Source organism: Hermetia illucens, chromosome 7, assembly GCF_905115235.1.
Source record: "Hermetia illucens chromosome 7, iHerIll2.2.curated.20191125, whole genome shotgun sequence".
NCBI classification, from domain to species: domain Eukaryota; kingdom Metazoa; phylum Arthropoda; class Insecta; order Diptera; family Stratiomyidae; genus Hermetia; species Hermetia illucens.
Window position 1 is genome coordinate 9,361,367 of NC_051855.1, and position 18,503 is coordinate 9,379,869.

Genomic DNA, 18,503 nt, shown 5'->3' on the forward strand with positions numbered 1-18,503 from the left:
AGGTTTTTCAATAAGTTTTGCAGTTCGATAAAAAATACACTTTATTGTTCAGAGTAGTCTTCGTGAACATGAATACACCTGTTCCAACGAGATTCCAATTAATGAATTCCATCCCTGAAGTGAGAATCTGGAAAGGCTGAAAAATACGCTTCCACAGATGTTATAACCTCATCAATTTCCCACAGGGAGCGTCAACGATCCTTCACGAATCGCTTACGATACGGGAAGTGGCGTCCCCGAGGTGCCCGAGCAAGTAGTTCTGACCCCCCTAGCTGGCATAATATTTGCGTCCTAGGTAGTAGCCCCGAGAAAGTTTCTCGGTGAAGAGCGAACTGCTAATGACCGATGCACGCCGGGACATACTAAGAGTCCCCGGAGCATCGACAACTCCCTGTCGACGTCGATAGGGTGATGTGAGCCTAGCTCTGCCAAGGTGGTAGTTATGGCGTGTATCAGGAGCCAGCCCCTTCGGGACCCTGGTCGGATAGTGTGCATTGAACCGGTATTAGCAGACCGCGTTCCCCCGAGCAAGCACAGATCCGTTCGTGAGTTCCGGGATCAGCTAATCTTAGGTTAGGCCTCAGGGAACTGGGGTAAGGCTTTGTCCCCGAGGGTATACCCGTTCCTGACTATTGCGGCCAGGTCCCTTGCACACGATGCGCCGGTAAACAATTCAAATGGAGAATAAAAACAAACGAAACGAAGAGATAGTGGAAGTCGAGAGTGAGCAGGCTGCGTTTATTCGCAGCACGAAAATGCGCCGTTCACCCCAGCGCCCTGCGAAGGACGCAACAAGGGCTGAAATACCCGACGAGACATCGGGACGCGCAGACGGAGAGAAGGACTCGCAAAGTGATGCGGCCCCTGCAACGCAGATAGGAACCCAGACCATACCGCACAGTGCTATAATTGCGGAAAGAGGCACAGTGGAAACTGCCGAAACTAATCAAATGCTTTCCAATATAAGCCGAGTGGAAGGACTGTCGACTACTCTGGCGCAAGTTGAAGAGGAAAGGCTTATTAAGAAATGCACGGCAGTTGTGAAGCACATGCGATCTACGACGTTCCTCCAGAAAAACGTAGGCAAGAGGGTGAAAAACGGGCTAATGGAACTGGAGGAGCTCCTGGACAGGATTTCGTAATACAGGCGGGCATGGAAAGTAAGATAAAATCCGCAGGAAGCAGAAACAATCGTGCTTCCCGCCGAGAACACCACGAGTACCAAACGGATCGCTGACAGCCCATTGTAGAACGAACTTGGTAAAAAACGAAAGGAGAAAGGGAGATCTGAAGGAGACATCACTCAGGTACTCTCCAGGGCTCAAAAGAAGAAGGCGAAGAGGAACAAAAGACAACAACACGTTGCGCCATCAGAAAAACCTCTGCCTAAAACCAAGGCGGACACGAAGGACGGAGCACCAAACGAAAAGGTGGTGAGACGAAGGAGGATTAGACCGCCAGCTTTGCTTATTAACCCGACGGAAGGCAAGACTTTTCCGGAAGTCCTCAGCGAAATCCGTTACAAGATTAAACCCAAAGATAACGGAACAGAAGTGACTTCCATTCGTAAAACGATGGGTGGTGGAGTCTTAATCGAACTAGGCCCGAAGACCATAAATAAAGTCACGTTCTGTGAAGCAGTCAAGTGGCTTCTAGGAGAAAAAGCTTTGGTTTCCAGCCTGGAACCCACGTGTGCTTTGGAAATCCGAGACCTTGACTGTCTCACGGAAAAGAACGAGGTAGAAGAGGCCATCAAGTGCGAATGCCCGGAGGTAACCAATGTCCGGATTTGTATCACCTCCGCGAACTCCCGAGGCCAAAAACTCGCTGTGGTGGAAGTTGCCGAGCAATACGCGAGGAAGCTTCTAAAGAGCGGGAAAATAAGAATTGGTTGGGTAGTGTGTAGGATACGAATCCGGGCCGCCACAACCAAATGTTACAGATGTTTGGATTATTGGCACACATCTGCAAACTGTCGGGGACCTGACAGAAGGGCAACGTGCCGTAAATGCGGTCAGGCAGGCCATAAAGCGAACACCTGCTATGAAAAGAAAAGCTGCGTCATACGCTGGGACCGTGGCGCGACTGATGAGAGCGTTGCGCACACTGCGGGATCAGACCTGGAAAGAGCTAGGACACGGTCAACATGATTCGCATACTACAAATCAATATGCACCGGCGTGCAAACACTCACGAGTAGCTAGCGCAGTTCGCTGTGGAGACCAAAACTGATTGTGTGAGTGAGCAGTACCAAAACAAGGGCCCATTTTCATGGCACCCTGACACATCAGGTACCGCTGCCATCTGGGTTCGGGACGGCACCCTCCTTAGGGTTCTTGCCCAAGGCCGAGGGGACGGGATTGTCTGGATTCGGTGTTCAGGGATAACGTTTTTTAGTGTCTATCTTACGCCGAATGAGATGATGCCGGACTTTCGTCGGAGGCTTGATGCTTTGGAGGAAGCTATCTTAGGCACGAATGAGCGGATCCTGGTCGGGAGTGACTTCAATGCTAGGGCACTTGAATGGCGCATGGCTCACACAGATTCCAGAGGGAAACGAATTCTGGAAATGGCGGCGTGAACAGGACTGGGAGTTCTAAACACCGGATCCACCCCAACGTTCCGGCGCCCGGGCTGCGAGGGAAGCATTCCAGACGTAACCTTCGCGTCGGAATCATTGGTGTCGCTGGTGGATGTGTGGCGAGTCCTGGAAGACTTCTCGGCAAGTGACCACCAATACATTGCTTTGCAAGTGGTGGACACAAACTCTCGGTGTGCGCCACCGGGAAGTTTGTCGAAACTATGGAAACAGGTGGGGCCACGCTGGAAGGTACCTCAGGGTGGGGTGGTGGCGCCGCAGCTGACACTGTCGTAAATTCAGTTATGAACCTGATAACGACGGTCTGCGGAGCGTCCATGCCCAGGAAGACATCGAGGCACGGCAAACCTTCCATGCATTGGTGGACAGTGGAAATCGCAGAGCTCCGGAAGGAGTGTCACAGGCTCCGCCGCTTAACACAACGTCTAGGCAACCGGGAGAAGGCATGTACCATAATGACGGAGTACAAATCAGCCAAAAGGAGACTCCGCAGCGCAATAAACAAGAGCAAAGCTTTGTTGCTGGCAAGATCTGATCGAGGTGAATGGGGATCCGTGGGGACTCGGTTACAAACTTGTAACCCGAAAAATCGGGGCTCTGCGGAAACCCTGTTCACTTGAGGCCGAGCAGATGGACCGCATTGTAAGGGCACTCTTCCCTGCGCACCCCCTATGGGATGATGACGTCGGCGCAGAGAGCGCAGAGGACTGTCCACTTTTCTCTATAAAAGAGTTGGAACAAGCAGTCCTCTCTATGAAAAACAAGAAGGCGCCAGGACCCGATGGTATTACAGCAGAGGTATACAAACTGGTATTCCAACACCGGCCAGACCTACTGCTCGGCGCATTCAACGCTTGTCTGAAAGAGAGCATTTTCCCTGCTCGTTGGAAGGTTACGAGGCTTGCGCCGATCCATAAAAGGAAAGGCGATCCCGAATTGCCGTCTTCATACCGCATACGCTTGACACTGCTGGGAAAGTGCTCGAAAAGCTCATCAGAAGTAGACTCGCTGAAGCGATATGCGCGGCCGGAGATTTATCTCCCTGGCAGTTTGGTTTTAGAGCAGGGAGATCCACAATTGACGCTGTCATGCAAGTCGTGGACGCCGTTCGACGAGCAGAGGCAGATAGCCGCCGAACTCGACGGGTGATGCTCCTTGTAACACTTGACGTAAGAAACGCCTTTAATTCCGTAGGATGGAAAGACATTCTAGGCACACTAGACAATACTTTCAACGTGCCGAACTATCTCTTACGGATATTGAGGGACTATCTGAGGAACCGCTCCCTGCTCTATGAAACACTAGAAGGTCAAAGGAAGATGGAGGTCACGTCAGGGGTAGCACAGGGATCCATTCTAGGGCCGGAACTCTGGAACGCTACCTATGACAGTCTTCTTAAACTCGACATGCCAGAAGAGTCGCGCCTGGTCGGCTATGCAGATGATGTTGCAGCGCTTATTGCTGGACGCACTGTCGAACAGGCGCAAAGCAGACTCGGCATATTGATGCGACGGGTAAGCGGATGGATGACTACTCATGGTTTCAAACTTGCACTGGAAAAAACCGAAGTAGTCATCCTGACTAAAAAGAGAATTCCGACCCTGCGTCCCATATCGTTCGGCGAGTCGATAATCGAGTCAAAATCAGCAGTAAAGTACCTCGGGTTGACTCTTGGCTCAAAAATGAGCTTTTTCGAGCAAACCAAAGCAGCAGCGAACAAGGCTGCAGCTGGAGTTTCGGCGTTAAGTAGGCTAATGGCAAACATTGGGGGTCCTACGTCCAGCAGGCGACGTCTCCTGATGAGTTCAACGTAGTCTGTCCTGCTCTATGGCGCAGAGGTATGGGCTGGCGCTCTTAACAAGGAGGTATATCGCAAACGCCTCGCGCAAGTCTAGAGACTTTGCTGGTGGCGTTTGCGTACCGCATTGTCTCTGAACCGGCCGTGATGGTGATCGCCGAAGTGATCCCCGCTGCCCTTCTTGCTAAGGAGCGTCAAGCCTGAAGTATATTATATACATATGTATATATCATATTATATTCTATACCACTACCAGCTTGTATAACTCTGGGATAAACTTAAGGGGGCTTTTTACTCAATTTCGCCAAAAATATGGTAATATACCATTATTAACATAATTTGAGCAGATATCGGTATTGAGAGTATTTTGAGGCCTGGGCACCATATAGAGGCAGCTTCGTGATTGTTTTCCGATTTTTCGATGGGGTAATTTCTGAGAATGGGTCCGCTAAAGAAATCATCACTTTTCACCCCTCCCACTCGCAGCCTTTTTAACAAATCTTAAAACTAAGACTGGCTTCGAAAAGTACTAATCGATATTTGATACCCAACATGACTATATTCGGTGAAAAAAAAAATTGCACCCCCTTTTGCATGTATGGGCCCCACCCTCCTAAATCTAAACGTAGAAGGATATCACTCACTGCATGTCTGGACGTTTACAGTTCCCAACTTCTCACTTCTCCTCTTCGTGCCAATCGGTATAGCCGTTTCAGAGAAAAGTGCGTGTGATAGACAGACGGACGGATAGACAAACATTGAAGCGATTTTAATAAGGTTTTGTTTTGCAAACAAAACCTTAAAAACAGTCAAGTGTTCTATCTAACTCTGATCGACCAAACATCTTGTCCCAATATACTTGTTCGGTTCCAATATCGAGCTAAGAGTTGTCTATATGAAAATTCGCATGGCTCGATGCACGAACAATTTTAACTGGAAATGGTTGGAATGCTGCGGGTGAAGCAACAGCCGGACAGTCAAAAGGACTGCTGGAAGACTAACGCGTAGGAAGGGTGTCGAACCTATCATATTATGGTCAGAAACAAACTGACTCTTGCATGGATGAATTTTTGCATACAAGTTATCACCTTTAGGCCATCCTATACACGTCCTGGGACAGTGTCCGGCACTTGTGCAAAGTAGATCGAGGCATCTGGGAGAACACTTATTACCAGATGCAAGGCTGAAAGATGTAGAAGTAGGGAACATACTAAAGTTCCTAACGGTTATAGGCCTGCTTGAGATACACTGATAGTTCTTCAAGGACGCGGTGTGAATTTCCCTTAACAGAATAATAATAATAGGCCATCCAAGTGCCCTTAACTGATCCAATACCACAGATTTTGTTAAAACGAACCCATGGCTGTTGAGCCGGAAATATATAAGGACTCTCCTGTCGTCAGTAGATAGGAAGAGCCTTTGGGATACTGCAAGTCAATTTAACTCACCCTTGCTTACTAATATGAAAACGTTTGTTAACTGAAAAGTCTGCTACTTTGCCACCCTTACCGCCAGTAAATATGAAGAGGCTTTGACATGCTGCAGGTTAATTTGACTAACTCTTATGTTTGCAGACATAAATACAGTCTAATATGAGAACCGCCGCTAATTGCAAAGTCTGCTGCGTTCAGTGTGGATGTCACCGGGGTAACAAACTCGTCCTCATCTTCCGCAAAAAGTTCCGCTTTCTTGCGTCCGATTTGTTTAGACATCGCCACACTTGGAATAGCAACGCGCAAGCCCTCATTCTCAAGAAACTTGACCTTGTTTCGGAATGCCTTCCGTTGTCGTCGGCTGGGAGCCCTCCCAGGTTCACGGTGTCCAGGTTGGATGGATCTGCTTCCACATACCGGAATTAGACTAGTAACATCCAGATCACTAGCTTCCCTTTCTTCAGGGTTCCCTGGTAGAGACGGAGGAGAAGGCCTGTAGTTCCATCTCCTATGCGGATGATGCTTCCTTCTGTCGAACCTTCCTCTCTCGTTTCCAAGAGGCAACAGTGTCACCGACAAGGCGGCCGTAATCAGGTTTCCAGTTCCTTTCATTAAGGAAGTTGCCGTACTATCCTTTTTGGCTGACCGCGCAGTAGACACCGAGTGTAGGTTTTCCATTATAGAGAGCCTGCCTTCCACAGATTTCCCCGTAAGGAACATGAATCTGGTGAGGCCTCCGAAATCCATGCCACGGACTGATTTCTCAAAGTCGTGGCTGGATCCGAAGTCTGTGACTCCTTACCACTTGGAGAGTGGTCCTTTGTTTCCATCTTGATGTGTTTTTGGACACAATTAGTGTAGTAGTAAACTACCACAGACTCCCAACCACAAGGTGGTGTCCGAGGGGGACTTCGAAAAGTATTAACTTTCATATCTTTGGGAATAAAAGGATACAAGTCAGCATCAAATTCGGCACAAATAACGGGTATGACTACGAAATCTGCTCGTAGTTGCTAGGAACGCCTACTCCAGTTTGTAGAAACTGTTCCACTCGAAACGTCTCACCGTATGATCAAAGCTTAAGACAGGTCGATCTACCAAAAAATGTTTCCAGACTATCTTTCGAACTTAACATGACAAAATCTGGAGTGCGTATCGGTTCACGTTGTAGAGAAATCCACGATTAGTCGTCAAACGTCTAGAATAGAATAAACTTAATTAACTTTGTTGGTCATTTTGAATTGGTTCCTAATAACTGAAAGAAGAAGAAAACGCAGAACTGATCGCTATTTGGCTCCTTCGATTCCCGGATGATGCGTTTGGCGAGTTCGACTACAAAGAAACTGTTTTCGCTAAACAATTTCATTCCTATATCAGTAAACTAGTCGGAAATGTTTTGCTTCAGGTATACTGACACCGAGCTTAGTTTCTTTTCTTATCGTGGTTCAAACTGAGCATCACGAGCCTATTTCAATTTGAAAGGTTCTTTCACAATTTAAAAGTCGAAATTCTTCAAAGAAATTTTTTATTATTATTAAATAATAACTAATTACAACTATCACTGCTTATCTGATTGCTTTACTTGGAACTTTCTCTTTTCATATATTACAAGAATATACATAAAACACAGATTTTCTTTCGGAAGGTTTCCAAATAAATTTTGAAGAAAATAAATTTAACCAAAGTGAAAGCAAGAAAATAACTTTATCACAATTAAAATTGAAACCGCGAATAAATGCAATGATACAATTTGAATAGATTTATTCCTGCCAAAATACTTTTAGGAAGAAATAAAAAAAAAATGGAACTTTCGATAGGTGTTTCGAGATTAAAATAAAAACTAAAAATTGAGACAGCGATATCTTTTTAACACAAATTCCAGTTGGATCAACTTAAAGGCAATGCCGAGATGAAGAGAAGTCGTTTAAAATTGTTTCTATCAAATATCATAGAATAATACTTTCCGTAAAATTTAAGATAAGATTAATTTGAAAAATTATGGAAACATGCAAATTGTAAATATATAAGGATCTATGATAAACCATTTCAAGTTTCGTATTCTTAGTTTAAAATTAATACAATCAAAATTTAGGATTGAATTAAAAATTGAGCTGAAATGCTCGAAAATTATCTAAAGAAGGGAGAGACAAACACAAGCACGGAACAAAAGCAAGGTAAGTTATTCAGTTTGTGGCCTGTGTAAATTATTTACGCCGCACTTTTATGTAATAAATTTTTATCTCGATTCCTAATGTATATGATGTACTGAGACAGTACAATTGGGAGGTTTACTTCGGTAGACTTTCATGTTCGAGAGTTTCTCACATTAGAACGCCCTTTTTTTGTATTGTGTATTATAATTGTAGCCTATTACCACACACAACTCTAGGTCTAGCGAGACAGTATTGTCTCAATATAACAATTTCATTACCATTATTTATTTTACTTTCTTTTGTTTTTAATCAGTGGTAAACCTGCTGTTAATAAATTTTTAACTAAGGCCAATAATTGTTTTCTTCCAGTTAATGAAATATCGTCCGTTGTCCCCCTTCTCCTGGTAATATTTATTTAATACCTTAAAAGACAGAAGAAGAAGAAGGGTCAATTCGCATGGCCAGGTTCGGAAAATAAGATGCATTGCATGACAAAAGTTACTGTCAATGAGGGGAGTTGTATAATGGAGGTTTAAAAACATACTTACCTATAATAGTTCGGCTTGAAAGGCCCGGCTTTATTCAGCCCCATGTATTTGGCCTGTTCGTCGGTTAGTTCCGTCAGATGTGCATCGAATGTCGGAAGATGAAGACTTGCCACGTATTCATCTGGAATATAATCCACAACTTTATACATCGAGTATGCTTGATTTTTTTGAGTTCATACCCATTTTCTTCGGCAATAAATACACATCAGATTTATACCGCCCTTGTGGGGCGTTGAAAAGTTCAATCAACGCAAGCGCCTGGGTAGCTGATGTAACTGATACAACAAATGACGGTATACTAGAACACGACAGATTCACCAATCGCCCCTCCGCCAAGAGGATAATACGTTTACCGTCAGGCCATACAATGTGATCAACTTGCGATCGAACCTTTTCCCAAGTGAGATCAGGAGTGCGAAGACTATTCTATATTAAAAAAATTACAAAGCTGATAAATATTCAGGGGACGAAGAGACTTGCATGAGTTCAAAACCAACTATTTACCACATCAATTTCCGTATTTGAATGACCCATATTGCAAATTATGCAGCCATTTTTCATTTTGTCCATATGATCGCGAATTACAACGTTCTTGTTTCCAGTTGCCGTTACAACGATATCAACATTTCGGATGACCTCGTTTAGTTTCACAACACGGAATCCATCCATACTATTAGAATATTACCAAGTAAGTTAGGAGTTAGAGGAAATTTTAAGAAACTTTGCATGTACCTTGCCTGAAGAGCGCAGATGGGGTCAATTTCTGTAATATAGACAATACAACCGAGTCCTTTCAGGGCCTGAGCACATCCTTTCCCAACTTCTCCATAACCGCAGATCACCACCTGTTTACCACCGAACATCACATCCGTTGAGCGCTTTAAACTAAGTAGAAATTTGAAAACTAAAGTCGATACCAAAGTTGTAATGCTTGGATTAACACAAGACAAACCTATCAATAATGGACTCTTTACAGCTGTACAGATTATCAAATTTGGTTTTGGTGACGGAGTCATTAACGTTCATTGCCGGGACTGTTAGCTTTCCGGACTTAGATAGCTGATACAACCGATGGACGCCAGTTACACTCTCCTCAACAATACCTTTCACCATTTTGAACATGGCAGGATATTTTTTAAGCATCAAATGTGTTGCGTCCCCGCCATCATCCAAAATCATATTGGGTTGCCAATTTTCGGCATTAACGCACTTATCAATGCACCACCAAAAATCCTCTTCAGTTTCGCCCCGCCATGCAAAAATGGGGTAGCCCGCCTCGGCTAGAGCAGCCGCAACCTCGTTCTGTTAGAAAACGAAAATACAAGCCACAATCCCAGAGTAAAACTTTTATTTTTCCAACAAATTGGAGTATCAGACACACCTGCGTGGAATAAATATTACATGCAGCCCATCGTATTGTTGCACCTAGTTCCACTAGGGTCTCAATTAGGACTGCAGTCTGAGCATTGATATGTGTGCATCCAACAATCCGTGCATTTTTCAATGGCTTATCGTCCGAGGCGCGTTTTCGCAACGCCATTATTCCAGGCATTTCTGAAAATACGAAAAAAACAGAGTCATCTCAACTAAAACGTGGAAAGGGACACTTTACCTTGCTCAGCTATCTCAATTTCTCGCCTGCCAAACTGATGCTGTTTTATATTTCGTACACAAAAGTCTGAGCTACTTTTCGAATTTTTTTGAACCTTTTCCCGTGGTGAGACGTCATCATCTTCGGAACTACTTCCGGTATAGGAGGCTGCGAAAGGTAGATTTAAGGTTCAAATGTGCTGGAAAGGTTTTCATAAGTGCCCTTACAGGGCCGATTTTATTGACTTACCTGAGCTATATGAATCTGTTGAAGAAGCTGAGAGGGATCTACTCCGGTACCGGCTACTTTTTTTCAAAGCTCCTGATTGTTTGGTATCTTGCTAAAAAAATATCCAGCGTAAACAGGAAAAAGTTAGATTGGCTTTGCTTCGTCACGGGCCTTTATGGAGCGACATGGAAAAATGAAACACTAACGGAAAATAGAAAGTAACAAAAATAAGGCACTAATAGTATTTGAAAAGAACATGTAGTAGTCCTGAAGGTAAACGCCGATAGGTATCCTAGCTAATTCTTATGCTCTGTAAACCAGGTTCACACATTTGGAATCCTGAGAAAAGTCAAGTATGGGAGGATGGGCAGAATGGAGCAGCCGATGCACCGAGCCGCTGTGTTCGCAGAGCGAAACGTCGATTGGTACCCACGATGGAGCATAAAACCTGGGAAACGCCTGGTGAACCAACACCCACAGCTCTACTACTAAACCTTACCTCCACCTACACATCGTTGATCGTTGGGAGTTCTTTCTGCAGACGGAGAAGGATGAAGGCGAGCCTCCCGCGCCTAAAAACGGGACAAATTGTACCAACTGGTCCCCCAGGTTTCTCATGGAAAATGCGCTCCCTGTACAGACTGAATTCTGCCTCAGCAGTTAGCGGATACCCTGTTCCAATATAAGGCTGATGTAATAGCGTTGCAAGAGATGCGTTGGACAGGGACAGGTTTCTTAGACAAGAGCCACATCACCATATATTATAGTGGCCATCCAGTAAACCATGTGGGATGTGCATGTATGGGCATGCTTATGCGCAGGCCGGGTAGGTGGGAAGTAGACGCACATCCGTGGATAAAAATTGGCTATGGGAAGGATACCCAGAAATAAAACCAAAGATGGAAGAACATTAGGAGAATAAAGTTACGGTGCAGGGCTTCGGAAACCCAGTACTGGTGGTTTTTAAGAGTGGGTAAGCGGGCTCCCGGCCGTCGATATCCATTGCCCGCAGTGCTTCAGTAGTGGGAACCTTGGCTACTGTGGCATCTAATGTTACAAACGTATGGGAAAGACTGGAACTCGCTCCATTGAAGGACCCGTCCGGAAGAAGCTCGATTCTTCGCAGATCCCGTCCCACACGAGCATAAGCCCCTTCGATCGCTACCCCCAGTGGGAAGTGTGTAGCTGGAGTCCTCGATGAGAAAGAATCCTTGGCGCCGAATCACCCGAACAATGTTTTAGGCAACGATCAGTCTGGAGCTGCCTTTATTGCCCTGGATAAAAACATCATGGAGCTGTGTGAGTTCATAAAGCAGCACAGGAACATTCACCAGAATACAAGGGTGATGATAAGAGGTATCCGTTTGGCATACGGCCAGCCCTAGGATGAAGCCGTCGATTAAAAAAGTCAACCACGCAACTCAAGTAACACGTGTTCAAAATACAAAATGGGAGAAACCGGGGAAGAGGCTGCGCGAAAAGCTGAACAACTCAACAGGCCAGCAAACCCCGAAAAGAAAAAAGGATTCAACTCCCACTAGTCCAAATAACAGGTCAAAGCAATGCAGGAGATGCGAAGTGGAAGGCCATATCAGCAACAACTGCGGAGCTGACCATAATTGCCTGCTACGCAGAGGGAGGGAGGGTGTGGATCATCGGCACATTGCAGGCAGAAGCAGGTGCCCGGAATACAGGAGAGCCCTTAACACAAACCGATGTGGCCATAATAAGTGAAACATATCGAAACCACGGTGGTAGCATTTAGATCACAGACCAAACGAGCCAAGCAGCGCCATGGGCTTGTGGAGAACAAGCCTTCGAGGAAATAATGGAGCACCCGGGAGAGGTCTTCATCAGAGCAAAGCTGAAAGGCTCCTATGTCCCACCCAGCGCTACACTCGCCGAGTATGAGCAGATGCTTACCGCTTTCGTTTTGGATGCAAGAGGACGTTGGCCGACCATAATAGCAGGCGAATTTAATGCATGGGCTCTTGAATGGGGCAGCTGGAGAACTAATGTGAGGGGGCGGACTCCCCCCGAAGCATTCACGGAGCTAGACGTGCTACTGGCGAATGTTGGGGCCTCGTACACTTTCGCTTGGCATGTCGGTGAGGACTATACTCACAGCGATCACCAGGCAATTTGCATGGAAATCAAGGGCGGATCGAGCTCGAAAAAAGAATTCCAGCAGAATGTCGGGTGGTATGCTCGGTTGGACGAGGAAAGCTTTTGAGGGGGACACGTTTTCCGCGGCGCTCAAACCCGACATATCCCTGAATGGTACGGCTAGAGAGAAAGCCACCCAAATCACCCGATGGGTAACGGAAGCATGCAATGCTACTATGCCCAGAAGGCAACCAGACTACTGGTGGAACAACGAAATTGCAAGTTTGCGAACCGCATGTTTCCGGGCAAGGAGACTTTGCCAGAGATTCACGGGAAAGCCCAGTGGCGATGGTCGAGAGGCACAGAGCCAACTGCGTGGCCGCCTAAAAGAAGCCATTCGGAGGAGCAAAAATAACTACTTCAAACAGCTGTGTCACCATGCAAACATAAATCCTTGGGCGAGGCCTACAGAGTGGTAATTAAAAGGCTGCGGAGATTACCCCAGGTGACCTGTCCGCGCCTCTTGAAACAGATTGTTACCACTCTGTTCTCTCCCCACGAAAATAGGGGAAGGCAAATGGTTGTCGAACTAAATGAGGACATAATACCTTCAGTAACTGTGGAGGAACGACGGGAAATCTGTGTTAGGATTTGTGACAAGGCCCCAGGTTTGGATGTTTCTCCAACCGATCTTTGAAACTGGCAGTGAAGACTAGACCCGACCTTTTTCGCCAACATCTTCGAGACGTGCCTAAAACAAGGAATATTCCCTGTCCAGTGGAAAATACAAAAGTTGGTGTTGCTTTCGAAACCTGGAAACCCAACGTCCTATCGTTCTACCTGCCTGCTAGATACAATGGGGAAGATTATGGAAAGAGTCATTTACAACAGACTACATCGTCAAAGCCAGCAATGGTTTGTCGGAACGCCAGTTTGGTTTCCGGCGTGACCGCTCTACGGTGGACTTAGTCCCCTGTTGCGGAATAATAGGGGCTCGGAACCCCAGTACCGGCGGCTTTTGGGAGTGGGCAAGCGGACTCCCGGTCGTCGATATCCCTCGACCGCAGTGCCTCGATGGTGGACAACTTGGCCACCTTGGCATATAATGCTACAAGTGATTTGGATCTGGAGAAGGAAGTGTTCAAGCGAAGTACGACTTTACCGAGAACACCAATAACAAGACCAAGCAAAGATGAACTGAAGGCAGATCCTTGGACGATAAAAACCGTGACAACACCCACCGCATATGTTCAAGATGCTCGACAGCAGGAGGTGCTCCAGGAACAAGGAAGAGACCCATTCAAAAGAAGCTCATCAACTTTGAGATCTCCACCAATGCCAAAGACGATGAAGGACAAGGTACAGGCAAGGTCAATAAACGCCAAAAGTGAAGGACCGTGTAAAAGGGGTAATCCTGCCGGCACTTATAGGGAACAGAGTCCCGATCTGGAGGAATTGCCCTTCACCCAGCTTGGGGCAAAAATAGTTGAGCTGTCCGAGTTTATCAAGGACAAGCACAACGTGCACCAAGCCATAAAGAATATGGTGAGGGCTATTAGAGTGCTCTACAATAGATCACAGGAGGAAAAGAATAATAAGGACACGCCGAACCCCGCTGTGCCAACAGTATCACAAGCGACCCAAGTGACGCCTAACCGTACTACCATCGAATTCCAGCGAAATAAGCGAGTACGTGAAAAAGAGGGGGATTCTGTAAATAATCAGCAGGCGCCTAAGAGAAAAAAAGGCGGACAGGACATTCGGAAAACCAACACCAACAGGTCAGAAGGAAGAAACCGTACAGCGAATCTAGGAAACTCGACCAGCGTTGCGAAGCCTAAGACCAGCGAAAACGATGGATGGACTAAAGTTACCAGCAAAAAAGCGAAAGGAAAAGCAAAAGTGCGAACCCGTCCAGATGCAATTGTTATCTCCAGTAAGGGCAATCTGTCCTACGCGGAGATACTCAAAAAGGTCAAAGCGGATCCCGACCTAAAAGATCTGAGCGGAAATGTAAACCGAATCCGAAGAACCCAGAAAGGGGATCTCATGTTCGAGCTGAAAAGATCCAGCGTGGGCAAAACTGATGACTTTCGCACTCAAGTGAAAAACTCACTTAGGGAGAATGCCGCAGTGCGTGCCCAAAAACATGAGATCTATATACAATGTAAGGATCTCGATGAAGTAACATCGAAAGAAGAAATTTGTACTGCTCTGAAGGAGCAATTCAAGTTGAAAGAACTCACCGAGGAGTCAGTTGTGGGCTTGCGAAAAGCCTATGGCGGTACTCAAACGGCCACAATACGAGTACCAGCGGAGGCAGCACAGATGTTGTTGGCTGCCGGAAGGGTTCGGATTGGATGGGTTGTCTGCCGTTTAAGGGAACAAATTTCACTGAGGAGGTGCTTTAAATGCCTTGTGTTTGGGCTCTTCGCGAAGGCATGCACCAGCAGCATTGATCGATCCGATCGATGCAGAAGGTGTGGGGAGAAAGGTCATATTGCCAGAGAGTGCAATAGGGACCCCAAATGCCTATTGCGCGAAGTAAAAGAGGGACAGGATAACCGGCATGTTGCCGGAAGTGGTAAATGTCCGGAATTTAGGAAGGCCCTCACTCAATGAGAAAATGAGGTTTATTCAAATAAACCTAAATCATTGCAGGGTCGCTCAGGATTTACTTGAGCAGGCCACGTTCGAATCTGAGATGGAAATCGCCATCATAAGCGAACCGTATAGACACCGTCACGGTGGCATATGGGTCACAGATTTGACTGGTAGAGCGGCGATATGGGCTTGCGGTCGACAGGCTATACAAGGTACTGCAAGTCAGGCAACCAGTGGCTTTGTGTGGGCCAAAATAAGTGGTGTATATGTATACAGCTGCTAACCCCCACCAAGTCTGACACTGTCTGAATTCGAAGAAATGATTGATAATCTTGTTCTCGACGCAAGAGGACGAAGTCCAAAGGTGATTGCTGGTGATTTCAACGCTTGGGCCCTTGAGTGAAGTAGCAGAGAATCAAATGCTAGGGGGCGCAGTTTATTAGAAGCTTTTGCGCAGATGGATATAGTTTTGGCTAACGAAGGTGCTGTAAACATCTTTCAGAAAGGGGGGTCAGGTGGGGGTCCTGGTGCGTCAGTGAACGCTACACTCACAGCGATCTTCTCTGAGACATATATCCAGCCACAGGGCAAAGACCTATCATGCCCGAAACCGAGAAAGATTTCAGGCTGGTCTGTAAAATTTTTGGATGAGCAGACCTTCATAGAGGTGTGGTTAGATCAACCTTATAAAGCAGGCAACTCTACAGAAAGAGCCGTCCATGTGGCCCAATGCATCGCCAAAGCATGTGACGCGTTCATGTCTAGGAGATGCTCATTCCCCAGTAGGAGACCAAACTACTGGTGGTATGGTGAACTGGCTGGTCTTCGATCAGCCTGCCAGGAGCTCTGCTCAGAACCGGACGTAAACCCGTGGGGAAGTGCTTATAGAATTGCGATGGAATGATTCAGGGGCCGTTCTTCTCCGCAGATCACGTGTCCCACCCTCTTGCTGAAAATCATCCAGAGGTTATTCCCCCAGCAAGAGGAGGACACCGACACATTCCAGCCACCTCTGGATGTGACGGCCATTCCGCCAGTCACCAGAGACGAGTTGTTGTACATCTGTGCAAGAATAGGAGACAATAAAGTGCCGGGACTGGACGTAGTACCGAATAAGGCCCTTAAGCTTGCCGTGAAATCCAGGCCGGACATGTTCGCCGAGTTGTTCGTAGCGTGCATGTCGGAGGGGATATTTCCAGCGGCATGGAAGTGGCAGAAGTTGGTACTTCTGCCTAAGCCTGATAAACCTCCAGGTGAACCATCCTCATATCGACCCATATGTCTTTTGGACATTGTGGGGAAAATGTTAGAGCGGTTAGAGATCAATCATTGATGCCATCAAATTGGTTACTGGCTTAGCCGAAGATGCAATTCAAGGAAAGGGTAGTACCAGCAAATATTGCATGGTAGTAACCCTGGACGTGAAAAATGCATTCAATTCGGCCAACTGGAATCTAATACGGAAATCTCTTGCGAAAGTTGCTATTCCCGCCAATTTCGCAGCTATCGTCGATAATTATTTAACTGAAATGAGGCTCTGGTATGACGCCGATGACGGACCCCAGGAATACGTTGTTTCCGCGGGTGTCCGGCAGGGTTCCGTATTGGGCCCACTACTGTGGAACGTCATGTACAACGATGTACTTAATCTTGCCCTTCCGAGGAAAGCCACAGTGGTGGGTTACGCTGACGACAGCGCTGGTTGTTGTCGCAAAGCATCTCGAAGATGCTGAGTTATACTCAAGCGAGGCAATCAGTGCTGTTAAAAGTTCGCTAAAGAGCTCTGGTTTGACACTGGCAGAGGAAAAAACTGAGGCGGTTCTCATCACTAAGCGCCGGAAGAGAAATTACGTCTGTATTAGAATCGGGAATTATATCATCACTTCCAAGCGGATCATCAAATACTTGGGGGTGGTAATAGACAGGAAGCTTAGCTATAAGCAACATGTGCGGTATGTTTGCGACAAATCATCAACTGCTAGTATGGCCCTGGCGAGGATGATGCCAAATGTGGGAGGACCACGGCATACCTCTAGGTTGCTTATAGCCAGGGTAGTGACCTCGATTATGCTCTATGCACTCCCCCTCGGACACCGCCTTGTCGTGGTGGGGGAGCCTGTAGTAGTTTACTACTACACTAAGGGTGTCCAAAAATATGAATATGGAAACGATGGATTTAAACTCTCCAAGTGCTAGGAAGTCACAGACTTTGAATCCACCCGCGACCATGAACAATCATGTCGCGGCCGAGGCGCGGATTTTGGAGGCCTCACCACATTCATACTCGCCTACAGATCAATCTGTAGAAGGCATCCTTTCCGACTCAGTGGAAAGTTTGCACTTGGTGCCTACGGCGAAGTTAGCCAGAAAGAAAAGTACGGAAACTCTCAAAATGGGAGAAACTGGAAATCCGACCACGGCCGGCTCGTCCGCGGTACTACAGCCCAAATCTACCCGCAAGGGGAAGGTCCGGCGGAAGGGAACTTCGGCCACTAAGGAGGGGGGACTACAGGCTGAATCCTGCCTGTCAGAACCTTCTCCTTCATCCATACCGGGAAGAGCGGAAGAACGGGAAGCTGGTGACGTAGACGCTACTGGTTTAACGCCGGTGTGTGGAAATGGTTCCAAGCGGTCCGGAAACCGTGAACCTGGAAAGGCCCTAAGCCGACGGCAGAAGAGAGCACTGCGAAGGAAGATGAAGCGCCTTGGGAATGAGGACATGGACGTTGCTGTACCACTAGGCGCGGTAACGCCCAGAGAAATCGGACACAAGGAAGCGGAATCTCCGGCGGAAGGTGGGGATAAACTGCAAACCCCGGTAAGATCCACACTGGACGCACCAGACTCTTCTGTCAGCGGTAATGCGCGCAAGATGCGTAAGACCAACACATCTGCTGTGGCCAACGCTTTATTGTGCTCCGCACCAGGGCTTATATCCACGCGTCTCGTGGGGATTAGGACCGGTGTGCCCCCCGTATGGGGGCTCGCACTGGGGAGTGAATCCTACCTGCTAGTAACTTCTCCTACACCTTCCAAGGAACAGGCGGAAGGAAGGGAAGCCAGAGACGTGAACGGAACTGACTTGATGCCAGTTCGAGTGATCGAATCTATGCAACCCGGACACCGCAAACCAATTAAGGTGCTAAGTGGAAAACAGACGAATGCTCTGCGGGATGAGATGAGATCTTTCGTGGATGAGAACATGGGAATTGCGGTACTTCCAAGTACGGCTTTTCTCAGAGAAATCAATCACGAGGGGATCGAGTCTCTGGCAGTACGGTGTGGGGGAAACCCCGTCATACGCGGACTGCCGCATAGGCTTCTAACTGTTTTCCATAAGACAATAGACTAAGTTTATGTCGAAAAACATAAAGATTGGTCAAATCAACCTGCAACATGCCAAAGCTCCCTCCTACCTGTTGGCAGCGAGAATGACAAAGCTA

The 18,503-nt window shown here is 46.9% G+C and overlaps 1 protein-coding gene across 4 annotated transcripts in view; it reads right to left on the reverse strand.

The window, feature by feature from the left end:
- Window positions 1-8,069: 8,069 nt before the first annotated feature.
- Window positions 8,070-18,503, reverse strand: part of LOC119660791 (adenosylhomocysteinase-like 1) — a 66,585-nt gene continuing 56,151 nt past the window's right edge. For 3 of the 4 annotated variants that reach the window (XM_038069598.1, XM_038069594.1, XM_038069595.1), the window contains 9 exons: window positions 10,372-10,462; window positions 10,144-10,290; window positions 9,913-10,085; window positions 9,484-9,833; window positions 9,264-9,416; window positions 9,036-9,201; window positions 8,711-8,957; window positions 8,532-8,652; window positions 8,070-8,405 (listed from right to left, as the gene is read on the reverse strand). In XM_038069598.1, coding sequence (XP_037925526.1) covers window positions 8,399-8,405; window positions 8,532-8,652; window positions 8,711-8,957; window positions 9,036-9,201; window positions 9,264-9,416; window positions 9,484-9,833; window positions 9,913-10,085; window positions 10,144-10,290; window positions 10,372-10,462 — 1,455 coding nt within the window. In that variant the 3' untranslated portion in view covers window positions 8,070-8,398. Of the gene's footprint in view, window positions 8,406-8,527; window positions 8,653-8,710; window positions 8,958-9,035; window positions 9,202-9,263; window positions 9,417-9,483; window positions 9,834-9,912; window positions 10,086-10,143; window positions 10,291-10,371; window positions 10,463-18,503 lie in introns of those variants that run through there. The other variant, XM_038069597.1, reaches the window with a different exon arrangement.